General features: G+C 52.6%; 1 protein-coding gene and 2 long non-coding RNA genes across 52 annotated transcripts in view; 1 reads left to right on the forward strand and 2 right to left on the reverse strand.

The window, feature by feature from the left end:
- SORBS1 (sorbin and SH3 domain containing 1) overlaps positions 1-22,151 on the forward strand; it is a 237,765-nt gene that overhangs the window by 139,479 nt on the left and 76,135 nt on the right. For 25 of the 50 annotated variants that reach the window (XM_089314659.1, XM_089314702.1, XM_089314671.1 and 22 more), the window contains 6 exons: positions 4,277-4,975; positions 5,617-5,985; positions 9,708-9,852; positions 13,990-14,019; positions 18,955-19,127; positions 20,773-20,836. In XM_089314659.1, coding sequence (XP_089170785.1) covers positions 4,277-4,975; positions 5,617-5,985; positions 9,708-9,852; positions 13,990-14,019; positions 18,955-19,127; positions 20,773-20,836 — 1,480 coding nt within the window. The remainder of the gene's footprint in view (positions 1-4,276; positions 4,976-5,616; positions 5,986-9,707; positions 9,853-13,989; positions 14,020-18,954; positions 19,128-20,772; positions 20,837-22,151) is intronic. The other 25 variants (XM_089314687.1, XM_089314690.1, XM_089314688.1 and 22 more) reach the window with 8 other exon arrangements.
- On the reverse strand, positions 1,491-3,599 carry LOC138845333 (uncharacterized). The gene is made up of 2 exons (XR_011382349.2): positions 3,196-3,599; positions 1,491-2,606 (listed from the first exon to the last, which is right to left on the reverse strand). It is a non-coding gene; the product is annotated as an uncharacterized LOC138845333 (long non-coding RNA).
- Positions 4,027-4,580, reverse strand: LOC149121956 (uncharacterized). The gene is made up of 2 exons (XR_016222081.1): positions 4,454-4,580; positions 4,027-4,240 (listed from the first exon to the last, which is right to left on the reverse strand). It is a non-coding gene; the product is annotated as an uncharacterized LOC149121956 (long non-coding RNA).

Raw genomic sequence — 22,151 nt, forward strand, 5'->3', positions numbered from 1 at the left:
GTTGGGCTGTCAGTGTGCAGCGACTGTGTCCCTGAGGACAAAGGCCAGGTAGCGTTTCCCAGGTCCAGAGCCCAGCTGCACCCTGCAGGAGAAAACCCCGCAAAGCTGTACAACTTGCAGTGGGCATCATTTTGCTTCAGCCTCTCCTGCTAGGTGGTTTTCCTGACCTTTCTTTCTCCCTCCTCTTTCTTGCTACTTTGCTATTTTGGTGAAAAGAACAGACCCTGTTTTGATGCAGATGATCTATGAAGAACGCTTCTACACAGAGGAGCCTCAGCCGTGGAATGCAGCGGCCTTTAAGCTGGGCTGATCAGAACACACTGCAGAAGTGTGTTCCTTGGGTGGGCACTTCCCTGTGCCCGCCTCCCTCTGTGAAGGCGCTCCCAAACTCACAAGGAGCCTGCAAATTCCACGGGTCCTTCCTTGTTCACACTGGGCCCTGAGAGGAAGCCGAGTCAGCAGGGATGGCTCCTTCCTCTGCAGACGCCTCTTTTCCCAGGCTGAGAGCTGGCTGCTGTGTCTTGTGTGCTGGGGAGCCGTTCTGTCAGCTGCCTCTATGCACTTCCCTAAGTACAGCTGCACGCATCCAGGGCCACTGGTCAGAACCAGCAGCTGCAGAGGGGCCCAGCTTCCCAAGGTCTCTGTTAGACATGGGCACAGGGAGATCATTGGGTCTCCATGGCTTGCCCTAATTTTGCCACCTTCCCCAGTGTGCTGCCTGTGGTGGACACACTTCAGCCATCTCCAGAACGGATGCAGTCGGCTCTGTCCATACTAGGAAACAGTGCTGATGAACACAAGTCAAATGTAGTGGCACCTCATGGTCCACTGTCAGTGAATTAGTGCAGCAGGCAGCACAGTAATTCCTGTGGCTTCCTTTTTTTTTTTTTTTTAAATTATCTGAAAAGCAGAGTGACACACAGAAATAAACACAGAAAGACAGACAGACATCTTCCATCTGCTGGTTCACTCCCCAGATGGCTACAACGGCTGGATAGGTCTGGGCCAGGCTGAAGCCAAGAGCCAGGAATTCTACCTGGGTTTCCTGTGTGGATTGTGGGGGCCCAAGCACTTGGACCATCTTCTGCTGCTTTCCCAGGAACATTAGTAGGGAGCTGGATCAGAAGCGAAGCAGCTGAGACTCAAACCGGCTCTGATACAGGATGCCAACATCATAAGCTGTGGCTTAACTTGCTGTGACACAGCGCTGGCCCCCTCTTTAGATTTCTTAAACACCTCTTCTTAAGAGATCATTTTAAAAACATGTGCAGTAAAGAAAAATTCCTTTTAAATGCATTTGCGTAACACCGTGATTGAGCTTCTCTGTAGTGCTTGGGTCACTGTTCACGTTACCCTCCCAAGCAGTTTGCAAGGGCAAACCTTACAGTGCAGGCGAGCATCCCATAATAGCCCCTGTGGATAGTGTGCTTTCTTACCTGTCGCTCTGTAAGGATTTCCTTCTTCCTGGAGTTTCTTTAAAGGAACTGATAAACTGCTAAAATAAAGCTTTTATTTGGCACATTCAGGGTAAATTTGGCCATCCAAATTTCCAGACTCCTTAGGTCACGCATTACTTCTTGGATTTGTTCCCTGAACGCAGACATGACTTCTTGTCTGCACGGCAGACAGAGCTGTGTAAGTATGCACTGGCTGCGACAGAGCCCGAGTGGGCTGGGGCCTGCCCTGGCTTGGTGTCAGCTAAAGGAAGCTCCCAGGCCCCTTGGAGGCCTGTATCTCCTCCTAGGGACAGACTTGGCATCCAGGAGACCTGTGGGCCAGATGGGAGTCCTGTCCTGCCAGCCTGGCCCCTCTGCCCTGCTCCAGGAACAGGGAACCAAGGTTTCCCTCTCTGTGACATCAGCATCATCGTGGCCATGTCCAGCCGGGGTAGGGGTTAGTAGGTTTTGGAACCGTGTAAACTAGAAACATACTGGAATCTCTCAGGAAGCCTCATTTTTTCACTGACTACCTTCTCAGAGCATAAGTGAAATTTTATCAGTAGCCAGCCAAGCAGGGATACAAACTGCCCTTGTGGTTCCTGCAGTGTTTACAATAAAATAAAAAGCAGTTCTTTCCATGTAAAGTCGCTGTGTCTGTCCCCTTCCTTCTTTAGGCCTAAAGGAGGCCCCAGGACGGAGGGACTTTGACTCCGAGTGCCGTGTCAGCACTCTGGGGAGGTGTCCTTGCTGCAGATCAGAGCCCTGGGAAGCCCATGCCTGGTGCAGTGCAGTCCTGATGCCATATATGGCCACAGCCAAATTAACTTAAAAACTCAGTGAAACAGATTTCTATCTTTGGACAAGAAGGACTCACATGTGGGACATTTGAGCTCAAAGTAAAAACAAATCTGAGCCCAAAGCTAAGTGGTCTTTTGCTCACCTCCTTAACAGCTGCCGTCAGCTCACCTGGCTGCCCCAGTGGTGCGTGGCAGTCCACATGTTTTGTTTCTAGGGAGCATCCTTTAGTCTGCAAACGTGCCCCAACCTCCAGTCCAGGTCCACTGGCACCAAATGAGTTCCTTTGCAGGCTTTTGCCCTTGCTGACTCGCAGAGCGGGACTGTTCATTTTCTAGCTTGGCTGGTACGTGTGGCTCCGTTCTGGGTGTGCTATGGAAGGGACAGGCATTGAGCTAGCTGAGGAGACCCACACAGCTGCTTGCCCATTCAGGTTATTTGAAAACTGAGTTCTAAGATTCCTCGCTGCTTCTGGGTTCAGATTCTAGCCCAGAGTCATAAACTTTGTTTTATTTCTTGTCTATTCATCCTTCCTAACATCCCTTCCCCTTGCTGACCATGCTCCAAAAGATATAAAAAGCAAAACACGATTTAAAAATCAAAGTAGACCCACACCCCTGAGCCACCACAGTTTTGGGTTCCAACCCATTGGCCAGGCATTAACCAAACTCAAACTGGCCTCACCTGTGCAGTCTGGAGGAAGGTTTTGGCTTTCTTCTGGCCCTGGGATATCTGGGGACGTGAGCTTTCCTCGTCTCATGGACTGATTCCCCATTGAGCCACAGGTTGGCAGGTGGTCATCAGCTGGAGAGTCCTCCATTTCCTGACCCTCTTCCCTGTTGTGGCCCAAGAGGAGGGGTGTCTGGGGCAGAGGGACAGAGATGGGAACTGTAGCTCTTTAGCTCTGGACCTGTAACCAGAGCTCTGGGCTTAAGCCATGATTCCAAGGCTGATTACTCACCTCTGGGATTGATTCTCTGTACATGTGATGGGCATGCTGGGGCTGGAATTTGAGAAACCAGGCACAGTTAGTCTGGTGGCTGATGACATGTGTTGTTGCCTGGTCCCTTTTTCTTGTGTATCAGAGCTGGGAGACTACGTGCTTTTAGTGATAGTGCGTCAGAGTGTCTCCTCTGAGCAAAGAGCACATGTGTGTTCAGAGTCCTCAGCATTTTCTTCGTGGTCAGCTCTAGTTTGTTATGGTTATGGAATCAAGTGCCAAATCTCAGTGGCTCCATGAAGATATCTGTCTTGGGAACACAAAGAAATGTAGTTATTTCAATTCTCCTTTCCCTGAGAGAAAAGAATGAGAGACACTCCAAAGAGTTCCAGTGAACTTAAACTTAAAAAAAAAAAAAAAAAAAATTAAAGGGCAGTGAGACAGAGAGAGGTCTCCATTCTCCTGTTCATTCCCCCAAATGCCCACAGCAGCCGAGCCTGGGTCAGGCTGATGCCAGGAGTCCAGAAGTCAGCCTGGGTCTCCCCTGTGGGTGGCAGGGACTCACCTGCTGCCTCTCAAGCTGTGCATCAGCAGGAAGTTGGAATCAGGAGCAGAGCTAGGAATCAAATGTACGCACTCCAGTATGGGATGCGAGAGTCCCAGGGGGCATCTTAACCACTGTGCCAAATGCCTGCCCCCGCTTACACTGTTAAAGCCAAAGTCTTAATGAGGAAAGTAGGCCTGAGAGGGAAGGGGCGGGGCTGGGGGGGAATCCTTCCCAGGGCATTTGGCTCCCTTGACACCACTGTCGAGTAAGGAAGGCAAATAAATAAAGATGCAGTCGGCTGAGGACTGGCCTCAGAAGTGACTTAGCATTGTGGGCTGGGCCCAGCCTCCCCAGGAGTAGCAAGCAGCAGGCCAACCCTCCAGGGGACTCAGATTCAGAAGAGAAGTGTGGGCGCCACGGGGAGTCTCACCAGAAGGTTTTGTTTCAGAGTGCGTCGTGCTGTTTTTTCTAATGGTCAACCTTCTTTCCATGTTCCCTCCTCTTCCTCTCTTCTTTTCCCTGTTTCAATATTGTGTCTTGCAAATACCACTCCAGGTTCTCTGTCCCCCTAAAGTGGCGTGCTTTGCATGGCAGCCGCCCACTACGTGCAGTCCCCACAAGGGCTCCCTCCGCGTGAGCTCACCAAGGCCTTACATCCCACTCAGCACCCCTGGCCAGCAGGACCCCTCACAGTCCCAGCCCAGCTCTGTGCCCCTGGCAGCCAGATCTCACCTCAAAGACATGGTGTGCCCTGGTGCCTTGCTTACGGATTCCACTTTGCCCTGTGCTTCGTCCCCATCCCAGCACCACTCTGCAGCTACCGGGACAGTTGATAGCAAGACTGTGAGCTCTAACCCACGTCATGGGCCAGCTGGGAGTAAAAAGGTCAGCAGCTTATATGTCCCTTGTTTATCCAATAACATTCGCCGGGCGGCATCGGAAACGTCCTCTGGTGCTGCACGTGACCTGGCCAAAGGCACTGCCCTGGAGGCTGCAGGCACCCGAGCACCAGCTCCCAGCCCTGTCTCCTGCACAGCCGGCACAGGAAAGGCACCCCCTGCTCCTCCTCTTGACTCTCCCAAGCTACTCTTGGACATCTGTAGAGATGCCGGTGGTGAGCGTCCTTCCCTGGGGACTCAGGCTTCCTTCCTGGATGCAGTGAGACCACCCGTGCTAGGCCCCCAAGGTACCTCCGATCCTGAAAACTGGAGGAGCCAAGAGCCTTCCCTTCTGCAGCCGTGCTGTCCAGCCAAGGCAAGGAAGTGGGAATGTCTGTGTGTCTCCTGCCCTGTCTCCTCCGAAACTGACCAGACCGGCTTGTTTGTTTGTTTGCGGGCTGCCCTCCCTCCCTTCTCTTTCCTCATTAATGTTGCTGTGGCTCTAATCCCAAGTTCCTCTCTCTAAGCATCTCAGCACAGACCTCTGTCTGTCTCCCTCTCTCTTTTCTGTAAATGTGCTAAGTGTGTCAGCATGTGGAGCCCACAGACTAATATTGTGGTGAGATGACTCTGTGTGTGTGTGTGTGTGTGTGTGTGTGTGTGATGACAAGGTGCCAAAGAAACTGCATTTACTTGCAAGATTGCAGGCTATCCAGAGGTTCTGTGGGGTTAATCACAGCCTGCCTGCCTGTTCTGTTGTTCTTTCTCTCTCTTGTAAAGTGTTAAAAGGATTCAAAAATAGATGGGCAGAAAGTAACCTTGGCCAGAGCTCCCTCTGGGTCAGGGGTAGCAGGAGGCCAGCTGGCCAGCACCCACTGTCTCAGGGATCGGAGGCAAGGGCACCAATTAGATCCTTCTCGGAGTACATCACTGCGTGCCCACCTACGACTGTTTACGTTCCGGACTCACGGCCGCCTGCCGCAGCCCTTGGTGTAATGACCCCCTTATTTCTCGCAGGATGCCTCTTCGTCCAGCCCGGCCAAGCCCGAGGTAATAGTTGTCCCTCTCTACCTGGTTAATACCGACAGAGGGCACGAAGGCACGGCCCGACCTGCAGCGCCCCCGGGCACGCCGGGCTGCGTCCACCCGGTGCCAGCCACCGCCTCTGCCGCCTCGCCTCTGACCTTCCCGACTCTAGACGATTTCATTCCCCCTCACCTGCAGAGGCGGCCGCACCCCAGCCCGCCAGCCAGTGCTTGTGGCTCCTTGCCCCCCGGTAGCCACACGCCACCATCCTTCTCACCACCACCTCCGCTGGTCCCTCCGGCCCCGGAGGACCTCCACAGCGGCTCGGAGCCCGACCTCACGGGAGCTGTTCCAAGTACCGTAAGCTTGCCGGCCCCCTCCCACGGCCTCCCCGGTGCCTGCGCCCTCCCGGCGGTGATCGCGCGCCTCTCGCTGCACTGCTCCGTGCCTGTGTGATGGCTCAGCCGCGCTGGCTGCCCCTCCAGTGCATGCTCCCCGGCGTGTCCCCAGCCCTCCTGCCGCTGCTCTCCCTTGCTGTCCTGTCTCCCCGAGAGCACTTTCTTCCCCTGCGACCTTCCTGGGCCAGGCAGGTGGGGCCGTGTGCAAAGCGGAGTGGCACGGGGTAAATAGGCGGGGGGCTTCCAGCAGGCAGCAGGGGGTGCTAAGGAGGAAGAGGCCTTCGGAGATGTCCGTGAACAGACTCTCTGTTATCTCAGAAACAGCAAGGACTGGGATGAAAAAAGTTGAGAGAGTTGAGACTTCACCGAGCAAAAGGGTCTGTCCAAGTGTTAGGAGCTTCAACCCAAAAGGCTAGAGCCCTGATGGGGAGGCTCTGGGGCCCCAGTGCTCATGGACTTTAAAGGGCCCTGGCACTGTGGGCCATGGGTGATGAGGCCCTGTCCCTGGGGGAGAGCCCAGCTGCTCTAGAGAGAAAGCTGAGCCAAGGTGCTTGTGTCTCCCTTGCCCTCCAGAGCCCTGGGAACTGAGAGAATTTAAAGGGCTCTCAGGGCGGGGCATGATTTGGGGACACCCGGATCCACTCACAGGGCTGTCAGTTACGGTGGGATCCAGTAGATGTTAGCTACAGTGCCAAGGACTTGCCCTAAGAATGGGGGCCGGTCACTCAGCAGTACACTTGCTAATGAACAGTGAACCCTCGGGTGCCTGCCCTGTCTGGCTACCTTGGGTACAGCTGTGAACAGGTCAGGGCCCTGCTCTCAGAGGCTGGGCAGTGCATCAGGTCACGTGGACGTAGGTGGGGCCACCTGAGGGAGAGCGAGGCTTGACTGAACGGCCAGCTCTAGTCTTTCCTCCCAGAGTTTCCAGTTCAGTGGGTCTGGGAAGAGGTCTAGGATGACCATTTGGCAGCACGTACCCCGTGGGTTCCTAACGCTGGGGTCCACATCCCGCATTTTGAGATGTAGTGATCTGGTGAGGCAGATGCATTCCCTGGCTCCCCTTTGTGGAAAAAAGTGTGCCCACCCAGCTGGCCCAAATGGCTTGTTAAGCTGAAGCCAACCATGCAGAGACAAAGAGGGAAACTTTCTATTTGGCCTGCAGGAGAAATTATAATGAGGCATGAGGCACAGTGAAGCCACGAGCTGGTCCATCCCTGGGCGGGGACCTCTACTCGAATCGGTCAGGACCAGGCCACAGCTGGCCCACAGGCGTGGATGTCCCTCTCTCCCCAGTCTTTGCAGCTCAGCTCTGTTGGAAGAAGATGCGAGATTATTCCCTGATGCCCCCCTGCCCCTTGCTCAGCTGAACGTAGAACTTAGAAGCCACTCTTGTTTTGGGGCGTGCAAGCATCGTCCCCTTGCACACAGTGTCTCCCCAGCAGGAGGTGGAGGGACTCTTGCATGTAGGGCCCCCATACGCCACTGTATGTAGTTTTGTTGTGACCTATAATGTATCATCTGTGTAGCTCCAGGTTTTCACATCCAGTTTGTTTGAGGTGCCCAGAACAGAGTAGACAGGGGATTGTCCTCAGTTTGTCAGACCCCACTAATCAGCCTGCTATAGACTACCCAGAGGACTTCAGCTGGCCCCATGTCGTCTGGTTTTGCCCAGGTCACAGCATAAGAGATGCGGAAGGGACACTGCTTAGAGTCTGTGTGACAGTTGATGTCACCATGGGTGGTGTTTGAGCCTTCCTTGGTACCTGCTCCGTCTGCAGGAGAGTAAGAAGGAAGAATGAAAGTGTTAATTGATCTGAGTTCTTTCCACCACTGGCTTTTTTTGCGATGATCGAGAAATAAGGCACAGTAAATTTGTAAAGTGCTTCATGCTCACATTAGGCATTTGTGCTTTAAAGAGCTGCATGCCTGATATTTTGTGTTCCTATGTGCATCCTGGCAGAGTTTTTTTTTTTAAGATTTATTTAATTTATTCGAAAGAGTTACAGGGAGAGGTAGAGCCAGAGAGAGAGAGAGTTCTTCCATCCGCTGGTTCACTCCCCAAATGACCACAATGGCCAGAGCTGAGCTAATCTGAAGCCAGGAGCCAGGAGCTTCTTCTGGGTCTCTCACGTGGGTGCAGGGGCCCAAGGACTTGGGTCATCTTCCACTGCTTTCCCAGGCTATAGCAGAGAGCTGGGTTGGAAGTGGAGCAACAGCTGGGACTCGAACCAGTGCCCATATGGAATGCCGGCCCTGCAGGCCAGGGCTTTAACCTGCTGTGCCACAGCGCCAGCCCCCTGGCAGACTTTTCAGTGATACGACATTTTCTTTATTGTATCACTTTGGAGGTAAGTTAGGAAGAGTGTAATTATTTTTTCCACTTTCCAAGTGGCAGAATTGAGATGCGGCACTTTGTACAAGATCATACCATGCCTCTTAGGTCTTGGAGAAAGAGTTTGTTCACTGAAAGGGCTGTTGCTCCTAATGGCAGTGGCTGTTTAGGGCCCTTTTGGAAGAGAGAGATGGACTCAGGCAGTGGTTGTGAAGCCCTACTGTGTGTGGAGCTGTCCTGGGTACTGACACGCACATTCTCTCCTCTGATGAGCTCATGCTCTCTCGCTGCAAACTGTTGGTCACACAGGTCACACAGGTGAGTCCTGTCCTTCATGGGATGTTCACTGAGCATCTGTTGCCTGCAGGGCATTTTGCTACGTGCTCGGGGAGAGGGGAGAGTGACAGGAGGAAGGGTGCCTGGCCCTCATTCTGCAGGTACTTACACAGTTCATCCCTGATCTAACATAATGATTGTTTCAAGATTACCTATCAAAATTTTGTCCTCAAATCCCTTTAAGAATGCCCTCCTGGGTTAATGGTTTATAAATTCCAAAGTAACAGCCTTTGTAAATACATAGAGATGATGGAAGAGGCTATCTAAATAGACTTACTACATTTTGGAGGTCTTCGCGTTTGTTTAAAAACGCCTGGCATTATCCCCATCGTGCAGATTATAATGTTCATATTAATCATTGTATTGGTATTTCTGGCAGAGACCTCAGGTTTCTAAAGTCAGGATTCTCACAAGTCTTTACTTCAGGGATTTTTGTCACTCTAATTTTAGAATGAAAAAATGTCACAGTAGGATAGGATAAGATCCAAATCTCTGCAGCCAGCATTAGTAAAATTGCTCCGTGGTTCTGATGCTAAGAGCAGCTTTCTGAGAGAACTGTTACTTAACTCTTCCCTCTTCTTCCATCCGTGTCCTCATGTTCTCAATCTCTCGACACAGAACACTAAACTGCCCTGATCTCTCCCAACTCAACCAGCTCTTGTTCTTGGATCTCCTACGGAATGGCATGGGTCTTGCATGTTGCTCTACTCTGATTGGAATTTGCCTTTTCAGTAACCAGATTGACTCACAGCCACTACCGGGTGAAACCAATGAATGATGTTCCTGAGATTTTCAGTAACATTCGCCTCCTCCCTCTCCCTTACTAATTACCAACAAAGAATAAGCATTCCGGATAAAAATCTCTAACTGGAATTAATGATGTGATGCGTCTCATTGATTATGTTTCTTTTTATAATTAAGATCTGTATGTAAAACTTCACATTTCTTCCTTTGAAAAACGTTGGCTCCCGGTTTCTGGTATCTAGAGCTGGTTACAGTGTGTGCTTCCTTTTCAGGGTTCCAGTCCTCTGCTAAATGAAGTTTCTTCCTCCCACACTGGAGGCGACTCCCAGGCCTCCACGCCCGTGAGCAAGCCCTCCTCGGCCTACCCCTCCACCACCATCGTCAACCCTACCATCGTGCTCTTGCAGCACAACCGAGGTGAGAGCTTCCCACACACCCTTACCCAGGTCGCTGGCATCCAAACAGCTCATCCCTGACATCGGGGACAGGGTTTCCCTTGGCCCAGAGCAACGACCGCAGATCCCGCCCTGGGCCTTCTGCCTGTTTATGCAGTCCCAGGGCCCACAGAACTGCCAGCAGGCAGAGGGGCCCCCCTCTTTTGGGGTGGTGTCTGAGTGAGCAGCCTGGGCCAGCGCGTGTTCCACACTTTGGGTATTCATGGTAGTCTTCTTTGGAAGCTAACATCAGAAAAGATAAAAAAAAAGAAAAAAAGAAAGGTAAAAGCCTCCTCCCACCCTTAGTAGAGTCACAGGAGCAGCTCTCCCGCCTGCTGGTTCCAAATGGCCTGCATTATCCGGAACTGGACCAGGCCTGTGCTGGGAACCAGAAACCCAATCCAGGTCTCTCGTGTGGATGGCAGTGACTTCAGCCAACACCTGTTAGCCTCTTAGGGTCTGCCTTGGCAGAAAGCTGGGGTCAGGAGCCAGCTAGGAATCAAGCCCAAGCACTCCAATATGGGACACAGGCATCTTAACTGCTTAGGCTAAATGCTCACCCCAGATTTGTGTCTCTTAATTCATCATCATGCAAATTCTAATGTGGCAATTTGCATAGAAAATCTAGGTACAATAATCTCTTTTTTAAGTAATGTCATTAATGATTTAGTTCTTTGACATAGTTTTCTAGAGGGCAGAATTTTAGGGTACCTAGATTTTAAAAGGCAGCATACTAGATTGAAAAATTTCTAAAGCACGAAGCATGTTTTTGTGCCTCTAGACCAGAGCGACGGAGCTGTTCTCAGTGGCTCAGCACCGCAGGTTGCTGTGTAGTGTCGCCTTCTGGGGACTTTGGTTTCCGGGGCTGTTTGTCTTTCCACTGCGTGGCCCCAGTCAGCTCAGTCCAGAGCTTCCTTGTCTGTTTTCTGAGGCTGCTGCTAGTTGGTTTCTCCCCTTGGATTTGAGCGACACGGTGGAGGTTTGCGGGAATAATGGTGTGTGTTGAGTCTTTTGCCTGAAAATTCCAAGCAGCGCATCTCAATTCCAAGTTTTCCCTTTTGGAATCCCACGGAAGAATAAGTGTCCCCTGTGCAGGGGTCCTTTGCAGCTTGCACTGCGGTGTTTTCAGGCTGTTCCCCAGGGTCTTGTCTGAATTTCAAAGGGCCCTGGAAGCTTCCTTGTGTTCAGAGCTCTGTGCCTGTGACCAGGTCTTCCTTTGCCTGACTCCCTGCTCACCAACTTCATTCTTTTCCTCCCTTCCCTCTTTCTGTGCTAGCCAGGATGAGAATGGGACCAGCATCTATTTTTAATTATTTTCCATACTAAGAGTTTTCTGTTTCCTGCTTCTAACTTGAAAAGTGGATGAATAAAACATTTTCTGTCAGTTAGAATCTTCCCACTCAAAGCTTAAATAGTTGGCTTGGTAGTCCCAGTCCCCCCCCCCCCCCCCACTACACACACACACTGTGTGTGGCTCCCATATTAATTGTCACTCATGACTCCATGGTCTTTACAGGATGAGAAGTGTCCCCAGCCCCCACACTGGCCACGTGGGAGCCCATTCTCCTCCCAGCCCTGCCCTCTGCCTTCTTGGCAGTCGCTAACCTTGCCCAGAGACTGTCTATAAAACAAGACAAAGCAAAGTTTTCGGTTTTCTATGAACTCCTTTATGACTCATTTTTCTTTTTTAAATCCAAACAGAAGCGAGTTGGTTCCCAGAAGGAAAGGCAGTTTCTTTAAAAATGGGATTTATTCCCGAGGCAACTTGTTTGTTGTCGGGAAGTGCCAAGTGCAGTGCCAGCTGCTTCTACACAGCCCTTCTGACGACACCGAGTGTGACATCTCTGGGCACGGAAATGCCTGCCGTTCCTTTGGGTTTCTTCCTTCAGCGAACGACTTCCTCCTTTTGACCCACATACCTTCAGCTCTTGCCCTTTTCCTTTGTCCCTGGGCTTTAAAACTCAGAGTGGTGCAGCCTGAGATGCACATCCCTCAGGAAAGGATCTGAGTGTTGGCGTTAGGGCTTTTGGTTTTTGTGTTGTTGTTGTTGTTGCTGCTGCATTAAATGATAGCTTCCCATAGAGAGCAAAACCAAATGTTCACCAAGCAGGAGGGCAGGAAATGTGAATAGCTGAACCCTGCTGGCCCTGGCCTGTGCTGCTTCTCAGACATGGAGTGGAGGTGTGAAGGGGTGGAGGTCAAGCTGCAGAATTTACCGGCCTGGCAGCCCCGCCTAACCTGTAGACAGGACCCTTAGAAACAGTTTCTTAACGATTGCAGATTCTCCTGAGGGACGGATAACTCTGCTCCACTTCTGGAATTCTCATTTAGTCATCCTAAAAAAGTTCTCTTTTTTTTTTTTCTTTCTGTACTTGGACACAGTCTGACAACAATCTGACCTCCCCACACCAGCCTTCCCTGCTAGGAACAGAGGGGCACGGAGCCTGCGGCTGATGGTTGGGAAGAGCACGGCCCCCGTGCCCTGCCTCCTAAGTTTTCATGCCACGTGTGTTTGGGAGCAAATCCCTGACTGTCTTTCTGGGAAGGGGGCTTTGACTTGGGAAACTCTGAGCACCGAAGGAGGTGCAGGGGTGCCCCTCACGCAGGGCTTCTTGGCCTTTCATGTGCATCCGATCCTGGGGTCTTGTTAGCTGGCAGGTGCAGAGTCAGGATGTCATGGGGGAAGGGATGGCGGGATTCTGTGTTTCCAGCAAGCACTCTGGGCTCACCAGGTCTGCTGGCCCATGGGCCACACTGGAGAGCAAAGGGCTTGGTGGTTCCCAGACTTAGCTGTGGATACATGAAACAGTCCTGGGATTGCCCAGGGTTACCAGTTGCTAACTTGGCTGAATAACACCACTGAAAACAGTCATGACTGCCGGCAGGGTCGTGCTGTTGCACACTTCCAAAGCAGAAACAACATCGTTGTTTACACTGAGTGTCGGTCACTTCTGCCAGCTGCAGAGGGTCCTGCCTACAGCCTGCAGAGTAGAGTCTGGGGGACCCATGGATCCTCTTACATACCATGGAGCACTTTAACAGATGAGGAAACTCAGGCTGAGGGTTCTGTGATCAGCCATTGTCATCTGGCTGAGCCTGGTGTCTCACTGGGCCTCTGCCGGTCCAGCGAGCATTCAGATGGGCCCAGTGGCAACTTTCCCTGGTCGTGAGCTCCCAAGCCGCTCTGTTTACTTCTTGCCCCCACTGATTCTGGCAGGAGGGTGGGGATGCGGCTTAGGGGTGGGGTGGGTGATGACAGCACCCATGGGCTGGCTGGCGCTCTATTTTTATCTATGTGGCTGCTTTATATTTAGCAGCTGGGGATGGTGAAGGTCATTTTTGTGCTTAGCTGATAGCAAGTACATACTGGACTATCCAAGAGAGACGGTGGCTTCCCTTACGTGCCAGAGCCCAGGAGGCTGAGAAGCTGCTAGAGTGGAGAATCAAGTGGAGAGTCAAGCTGGAAACAGCCCTCAGAGCTGGGGGTGCTGAGTTCTAGACCCGCCTGATTTTCAGTGTAATCTTGGAGAATTTGTGCCCCGATCTGAGATCTCCTGAACAAAGCTGCTTTTTTTTTTTTTTTTTTTTAAGTGATTTCTCCTGTACCTTGAACCAACCAGGTAGAGGCTAAGACTGTGCCTTAGTTTTCTTAGTCTTCTTAGTCGTCTACCCCAGGGAGAATAGTCACACCTGAATGCTAGGGTTGTTGTGCAGGTTCCAAGTGTTCTATGTAAAGGCTGTTAAAACAGTGCCTGGCTCATAGGGGCACCATGGCTATAGTTAAGATTAATTTTTGCGAGCAGATACCAAGACAGATTACAGAGGTCTTGCCCGTTGAAGCCAGTGGGTCCAGAGGGTCCCCCTGTGTGACGAGATCATCTGAGGGCAGTGGCAGCCCCAGGCCTGGTGCAGCTCTGGAGGAGGCACCAGGAGACACCCTGCCCGGGTAATGGGAACCACAGTGACACTTGTGCCTGTGGCTGAGCTGCCCACTTCAGCGTCTAAGCCTGGGGGACGGGGTGAACACAGGGCTTGGGATGCTCATGGCTTGTGGCAGGACTCCGTGGGCCCCCCCGTGTGCTGTGTGAATCTCACACTCTGTTCTTTTCTTTTGTCACAGAACAGCAAAAACGACTCAGTAGCCTTCCAGGTAGGTGAGAAACATTTGTTTACATGCTAACCCTGAATAGTTGAAGCTATCTTTTGGTGACCACCTGATGCTCAGTGAGCACCAGTGTCCCGAGTGCCTCACATGGGGTAGGGACACTGCTTGCTGTGGGACTTAAGAGATTCGAGAGACAGGGATGGGCCCTGCCTCCTGGAGTGGAGCTTGCTGGCCAGGGTAGACCAGGCAGATGAACCAAACTAGCAAATGTGCGTCCCGGGGACTTTGACCCAGGCCAGGGAGGGTAAGCACTGGGCCCAGGGCTCAAGAATTGTGCTATAGATGCAGTGTCCATAGCAGGCCTCTCTGAAGAGGTCACCTCCTGGCCTTTGTCTCTCTCCCAGGACAGAGCAGGTGGGACTGGGGCACATGGACAGGTGCCTTCCTTTCTGTGCCGAAATTCGCAAGTAGGTACCTTCAGGGTAGCTGTGCCCCGAAGCAGGCGCAGACGCCTCTGCAGAGAGTGCCACAGCTCAGATTCCCGGGGTTGGGTGGGAACGCGTGTTTCTCACCCGCTCCCCTGTAGTGCCGACACTGCTGTCTATGCTCGCCACACTTTGCCTGGCCATGCGTCAGGAGGTGCTCAAGGTGCAGGGTGACTTAGGCACAGGCAGGTACCCAGGCTCAGTCCCTGGTGAGGTGCGCTGGACTGGGATGGTGTCGGGGTAGGGAGGGAACAAATGTGTGCTGAAATCCCTGGGAAACCCAAAGCTGGGAGGGTTACCCTTTCCTTCGGGCTTCCTGTAGCCATTTTGCCCTGAACCCTGGTTCCCCTGTTGACTAATGGCTGGTGCCACCTCAGGCCGGCTCCTGAATGTCCCTGGGCCGCAGTCCTTGTTGCTGTCACTGGAGAAAGCAGTAGTGCCTTGCAGGTCGTTGTGAAGACCAAGTGAGCTTCTGCTCACTCACAGCTGGGTGCTGAGCAGTGTCATTCACTGAGCACGCGTGGCTGTGAGCTCCCGTGGTCAGCAGGTGCTCCTCGGAGGCACTGGCCATTCTCTTGAGTGCCTCGTTTGTCACCTTCCTGTGCCCTGGGCTCCCTGGAGAATCCCATGAAGGTAGTGGATCCCTTGTCTGGTGTCACACATGAATTCCAGGGTGAAGAATCCCCACGCTGGTGGGTAACCAAAGCCACCGTTTCCTGAGCAGTTGCCATGTGATGTCTGTGACTTCTTCCCACTGCTGCCCTTGTGATTTGTGGAGCGCCCAGGTGGCAAGAACGGGGGTTCTCACGTGTTCCCACCCTTATCAGGGCTTGGCTGCCCCCTGCTCAGGCTGTGACACTCCGGCCCACTTGATTCTCTGGCTCCAGCTCAGATGGCACTGAACATGATGGCTCTGAAAGGAGAAAGAAAAGTGGCTCCCGTGGGCTCCTTCCTGCCTGTGTAGGATTGAGAGGAGTGGTGGGATAAATGAAAAAGACATCCAGCCACACACCAGGAGATCCAGAGTTTGGTCTTGGCCTTCCCTCCCCAGGGCTGTTTGTCCCTGGGTAAGTGATGTCACCTCTCTAAGCCATGTTTCCTCATGTGGGCAGTGGGGTGACAATCCCTGCCCGTGACAGAAAGGAGGAGCGTGCTTCGCACCCCAGGAAAGGCCACGCAGAGGTGAGGGCTTCTGCACCTCGTGGGCACACTCCGGCCAGCTGCTCAGCTCTGGAGTGAGCTGGATGCTACCGGCCTCCCTGGCCCTGGGGATGGGAATGATGCCGATGGAGTGGGCTCACCAGTGTCAGTTGTTTCAAAAGATGTGGCGCCACAGTGCTCAGGAGCTCCTGCAGGAAGGAGCTGCCAGTGCAGCGTCCTGGTCTCTGCTTCTGCTTCTTGGTTGTCAGCAGAGGCTTGGGAGCCCCGGTGGGGCTCTGCTGCTCCGTGAGCGGCATCAGGAATGAACGCTTCCTGGCGTTTGGCCTCGTGTGGCTTGCACGCTCAGGCAGATGGGGAGATGAGCTAAGGGCTAGACCATAAGGGCTGGCTGGGGTGCAGGCAGGGGAACGGAAGCTGTGCTGTTATCGCCAGTCACAAGCTTTGGGTGTGGCAGAAAGGGAGGCCCTGGCTGAGGTCGTCAGCATCACTTATTCGGAGGCCCGAGACCTTCCTTGTTAAAGCATTGTGTGAATCTCAAGGAATCACCCCTGGCTGCCCTGAGCTGCATCGGAGTCTTCCTGGCGAGACGTGGCAGCGAGCCCTGCTTGTGACACAGGTGCCAGAGCGTGGCCCTGTCCCCTGCCTGGTCCAGCTGCCACCTTGGATTTTCTCTATAAAAGTTAACAGTCTTTGTAGTTCAGCCCTCCTTATCCGGAAACCCACTGGGTCATGAATTCCGAACTTCTAAAATAAAATTCAGGGCCGTTGTTTTGTAATTTGGAAGCATTCTGGCAGCTCTGGGACAAAGCCATGGACTGCCAGCCTGGATTTTACTGTTAAGTGACTGTTGATGGAGCCATTGCCCTAACAATTAAAAAAAGAAATGACTGTGCGCCTAGCATCCTGGGAGTGGCGCGTCTGTCAGCACCTTGTAGTAGGAGGGGCCCGAGTGTCTCCAGCACGGCTGAGACAGAGCTTGCCATCAGCTCACCTGCCCCTCTGGAGGGTGTGGGAGGGTGCTCAGCACAGCCATATGAAGGCGGTCTCTGGTCACTTGAGATCCCTTCGCACTCACAGGCGTCCTGCCCAGTCCTTGGCCTGACGCCGGGATTTCCTGGGCACAGAGCTCGTCCCCTCAAGTGGGGCTGGCCTTAACACCTGTTCAAGTTTACGGTGCCAGGAATCAGGTTTTCCGAGGCACTCGCTAAGCTGAGTCTCCCATGGAATTATTGAGAAATCGTTCTGCCCTCACAGACTGGGCGTGCACTTCAGAAGTTTGTTTGCGATCTGGGCAGAGTCACCTGTTGGGTAGACAGAGTGTCATAAAGGCCGAGCGTGCTGATGTCACTGTTGCACACACATTGCTGACTTTGTCCCAGCTCTGCATGGGCCCTGTGGTGCCAGCCTGCTCCCTGCACCTTCACCTTTCTCTCGCATCAGTCAGGGGACAGTTACTTCCTGGGCACCTGGCAGTGGCCGGGGCGTATTTCAGTGCCCTTCATTATCACCCATGGCCTTCGCTGATAGCACTTCTCATGCCCCTGGCTTACACTTTCCTTACCCTGTCTTCTGCTCTCTCGATTTCCTGCCTGACACACTCCATCCTCCATACCGCCCTCCACCTCCACTTCCGCCCCCCGGCCTCTCCGATGCTCATCCCCTTCCCCGAAGTCCGGCACCTGCCCCTACCGTGCTGCCAAAACTGTCGCCTCAGCGTGCTCCTTTCTTCTGCCTAAGCTGCTGCCGCTGCCACTGCCACCTCTGCTTGTGTCTCGGGGGCTTGGAAGAGTTTACTGACCCACTTCTTGGCATCGTCTTCTCTGGCTTCATGGCACCTTGCTGGACCTTCTCGGTTCATCTCCGGGCCTGCAGATGCTCCCTCTCAGCGTGGGGATTCTTTTGCTTTGCAGCCTGTAATGTGGCATCCCTCAGTGCAAATGCTAGCCCTTCCTCCGGTGCTGAGCTCATCTGTCTCATTGATGCCAGCCATCACTTTAGTGCCCATGGCTGCAAAACAGCACTGCTGCCAAGGCGTCTCACCTGGGTAACCTCTGTATTCCTCCTCAGGATCTCTAGGGCTTTTCTACTTGAGCATCTCGTGGTCTTAAAGGTACTATGGTCAGGTGGAAGCAGCCACGCCTCCTCTCCTTCCCAGCTCCTCTCTTTTATTAGGCCAGGCTCCCAGACTCAGAACTCCAGTGGCTGCTTTGAGGGAGGCAGGACAGGAGATGGTTCTGAGAGGCCTGCTGCAGTCAGGTGCACCCTAGGCCAGATCCCAGCTTTGCCTTGTGCTGGCCGTGGGACTCCAAGCAGGGTATCTCTGTGCTTCAGTTCCTTTAACTATTTTTTTTTTTTTTAATGAAAGGATGATTGTAGTTTCTTCCTCATAGGTTTACTATGAAAGATAATGTTAATAAAGAGTGGAGCAATTCATTGTCTGGTACATAATTAGCTCAGAGGCCCCTGGCCCTTTGCTTATGCTATCTCCTTTGACAGGATTCTGATATGTTCCCCTTCATGGCCACAGGGCAGAGCACGATGCGTAGTACCTGTCGGGTGCGGAGCAAATGCCTCTCCCATAGCAAATGACATGGCTTAGAATAGCAGATTATGTTAAGTAATTTTCTGATCTGTAGCTCACACTTGTGTGTTTATTAGTTCTCTATAACTTCTAATCTTGAACCAAATGAAATGAAATGTAACATACACTTAGCAAGGCACAGCTTTCTGAGTACTGTGCCATAAATTATCTTGGGAAGTCCTCTCATAGTATTGCCACGAGCTTTGCCAATGGGAATATTATCTCCATTTTGGTATGAGAAGGCTGAGGTACAGAAAAGTAGAGAAAAGTGACTCCCCCAAAATGAAACAAGAGCTTTCAAGTATTGGTTAGCCACCCTCTTGTAGTTCTATCTACTCCCTTAATTTCTAGAAAATTGGAACTACTTGGATGTTCAGACCACAGGGTGCATTGCTCCACGAGGCACTTATGGTCTTGGCAAATGTATTTTTTTAAAGGGCAAGATAGCAAATATTTTAAGTTTTACGAGCTGTATGGTTTCTGTCACATCTGCTCAGCTCAGCTGTGGTAGCCCAAAGGCATCTGAAAATAATATGTCAATGAAATGGTGTGGCTGGATTCCAGTGAAACATGACTTAGGAAAACCGGAGTAGCCAGCCCATGGGCCCTCGCTAGCTGACTCCTGCCCTAAGCAGAGCTGGTTTCAGTTGAAAATTAGCAAGCAGACTGCCTCCTAGTGGGACTGTTGGGGAGGCTTTTATGGCTTCACAACTGCCAGAAGAGCCGCAGCTAATGGTTGCTCTTTATTTCCAGATCCTGTCTCAGAAAGAAGAGGAGGAGAGCAGGCCTCGGCTCCAGCCCAGGAAAAACCCACATCCCCTGGCAGGGCCGCTGAGCAAAAGACCAAGGATGGCGGCAGGCGGGTGGTTCAGAGCGCACAGGACCTGAGTGATGCGTCCATGGAAGCAGTGGGCATCCCACTCAGGGTACGCGTGTTGACCTGCAAGTCCTTTTGAGACTTTGTCTTAAACAGGCCACGACAAGCGTGTACTCACGTGTGCATGTGAAACTCCATGTGTGGGATCCAGAGGCCAGGGCAGTGGGCGGGGAGGGGCCTGTCTCGCACTGTTGACTCTGCAAGCCCCCAGGAGCCGTGCTCTGGGCCTGCGGGGCAGCAGCTTTCCCGAGAGCAGAGGTAGGGTTCTCAGGAGTCTCCTGAGCAGGTCTCATGGTCAAATGGCCAGGAAGCTGCGTGGGACGAGGTCAGAGAGTTCTGTGCAGCAGAACTTCTGAGCCATTCTTGGCAAGCGAGCACGGGAGGGGAGCATGTTGCAAGCAGCCTGCTTTCATGACTGTCCTGTGGAGCCAGTTCAGAAATTCTTGGTGCAGGGTTAGAGAACCCCAGGGGGAGAATGAGGCCCAGGGTTCCTGTTCACAGGTTCAGGAAGAAGATCTCAGATGGATGACACCCATGATCCAGAGTGAGCAGGAAACCCTAGGGGAACCACGGAACAGATTCAGCCAGCCACAGCCTCCTGGGCGGAGCAGTTCTTGTGGCAGCCGGGCTCCGGCCCTTCCCCGCCTTCCTCCCTACACAGGCGTGACCCTCGGGCCCTGAGCAGCTCCAGGCCAGCCCAGTGTCTGACACCGCAGTCAGATGTATTCCATTCCTCTGTGATTTCCGTTTTGCAAAAGAATTGTTTTTTGCATCCCTTTGAAGGAGGACAGTAGACATGGCAGTGGGCCAAGCCTCAGAGGAACTGTTCTCTGGTCCTGAGTAATAATGCAGAAAGAAAAATCTTGAGTGGATTTTCTCACTTAAACATTTCTCCCCGAGGGAGTGGTGGGGACTGACAGGGCTCCCATTGTACAGATGAGCAAGCAGGCACTCAGAGGGGTTCTGTTACTTGTCCAGGATTTCACACCATGGGTGACAGAGTGGTCTGTCCACATCCCATCCCTGTGCCACTCCCCCTTGTGAGCCTTCTGCTCACTGCCTTGCCTGTCCTGGGGCCTTGGGCAGTTCTCCCCGGTGGTCTGTATCTCATTTCCTCATCTGTGAAGTCAGGGTGAAAATACCTGATCTCACCAGCTCTCTGTCTCCTCCCTTGTTTGCTCTTTATCTTTGGTGGTTGGGGTGGGGGGCAGCTTTGTGGTAAGCAAGACTGCTGTGGTGTTGCATGCGCTCCTGGGCTGCATTTCACTGCATGCATTCTAAGTCTGGCCCTGTACTAGGGGACTTACACTCATTTCTGTAGAATAACCCAGAATAGGTAGGGGCAGAGCAGAGTAAGTGAATGTGCCTCTCAGGCTCCTAGGAAGCTTTCAGGTCAGCATGGGCTACATATGAAATGAGATTCTCTCTAAGAGAGAAATTTTACCCAGTAAGAATGGACATATTTCAAGTGGATCTTTCTCCACTGTTTAAAAGTGTGCGTTCTTTTGGTTAAATGGCAGATTCAGGTCTGAATCTCTGGGTTTGTCTGCTCTTTTTCCCGGAAGTTTCGCCGTAAGTGGGGCACGGTTGACTTCAGGTGTTGCCGCGTCCCTGTTTGATTTAATGATCAGTAAAGTTGTGAAATGTGTCAAGGTTTCCAATGTACTTTACTCTTTGCCTTTGTTTTTCTACAGAACACCGAGAGATCAAAAGACTGGTACAAGACCATGTTTAAACAGATCCACAAACTGAACAGAGGTACTGACTTTCACTTGTAGAAGCTGTGCTGTGCGCCATACCCCGACTGTTGCGGTGGGGGCCTGACCTCGTTTTGCTGGGAGACCCTGTTAGGTACTGCTCTGCCTCCGCCCGACCATGCACCTCAGAGCACAGGGCAGAGGATGCAGCTGTGTGCCTGCCTCAGATGCGGAATTTGAGGGCTGCTCACAAGTCCTTCCTCCCAGATGTGGAGTGCAGCGGGCTGAGCCTGGCACGCCGCTGCCTGTGCTCCAGCATCCATCTGCCCGGGATGCGAACAGTGCCCACTCCCACCTGCTTCCAGCATTAGGTCCATTTCCCTGTGTCAGCCCGTGACTGCCTTGTGGGCAAAAGGAGTTGAGGACTCGCTGAACTGGCAATTAAGAAAATCCTGTTCTCAGCTAGATTCAGCCCCTCAAGCCCTCGTGGGACTATGGCCTATCATTGTATCATTGTGCCCCACTGTGTTTGTCTTTCCTCTGAGGGACGTCACAGGGTCGCAACGAGAATACCAGTGGCCTTGTGAAGTGGCATGCCCAGTGCACCTGTAAGGCTGTGGTGATAGGAGAAGTCTCCTTAGTCTGGAGCCAGCCCCTGGTGGTAGCCCTGAGACTCAGTCAAGAGCTGACACACCAGAGCCTGCTCAGGCTGAACGATAAGTGCTTCCAAACCAGAGGCCTACCGCATCAGCATGGCCGGAGAACCATGGGCCAGTGCTCAGGCGGCCCCAGCCCCATCAGCGTCCATCAGCACCCATCACTGCCAGTTAACTGGCAGGCAGGGATGTGGCTGCACCATGGGAAGGGTGCCCTTCCCTGTGCCCAAATCCAGTCTGGCTGCCTGGTGTGATTGACACACGATGGCAAAGAGGTGCTCTGGTCAGGGTTCCTGCCTAAGCCATGCATATTCAGTCTCTAATTAGCTGCGGGTGCCGATTCACATCACTGTTAATCTGCTCCTGCTGGGTTCACAAGGAACCTGGGTGTATCCGTCTTCAAACTATTTCTGAATACTGAGGTGCTCAGTGTTTGGCATTTCTGGGTCGGGTTTAAAATCCGCTGTGGTTGGGTGGATGAGTCGTGGTGGCGATGCTAAGCACCAAATCTCTGTGATTGAACAGGGTCAGTGCCACCGGTCACTTCCTAAAGTGGCCGTCCGTTTCCTCCAGCCATCTGCGACTCTCACCTTCAGACCCAGCCTTGCAAGTCCAATGCAGACACACGTGCATGCATATTTCCTAAAGACGTAATTTCATTGGCCTGCTCGTGCCATTGTTATCAACTCGATCCAAACTGCAGGTTCCAAACCAAACTAC

The sequence above is a fragment of the Oryctolagus cuniculus genome, chromosome 15, assembly GCF_051225735.1.
Source record: "Oryctolagus cuniculus isolate XC-2025 breed Fujian yellow rabbit chromosome 15, ASM5122573v1, whole genome shotgun sequence".
Taxonomy (NCBI): domain Eukaryota; kingdom Metazoa; phylum Chordata; class Mammalia; order Lagomorpha; family Leporidae; genus Oryctolagus; species Oryctolagus cuniculus.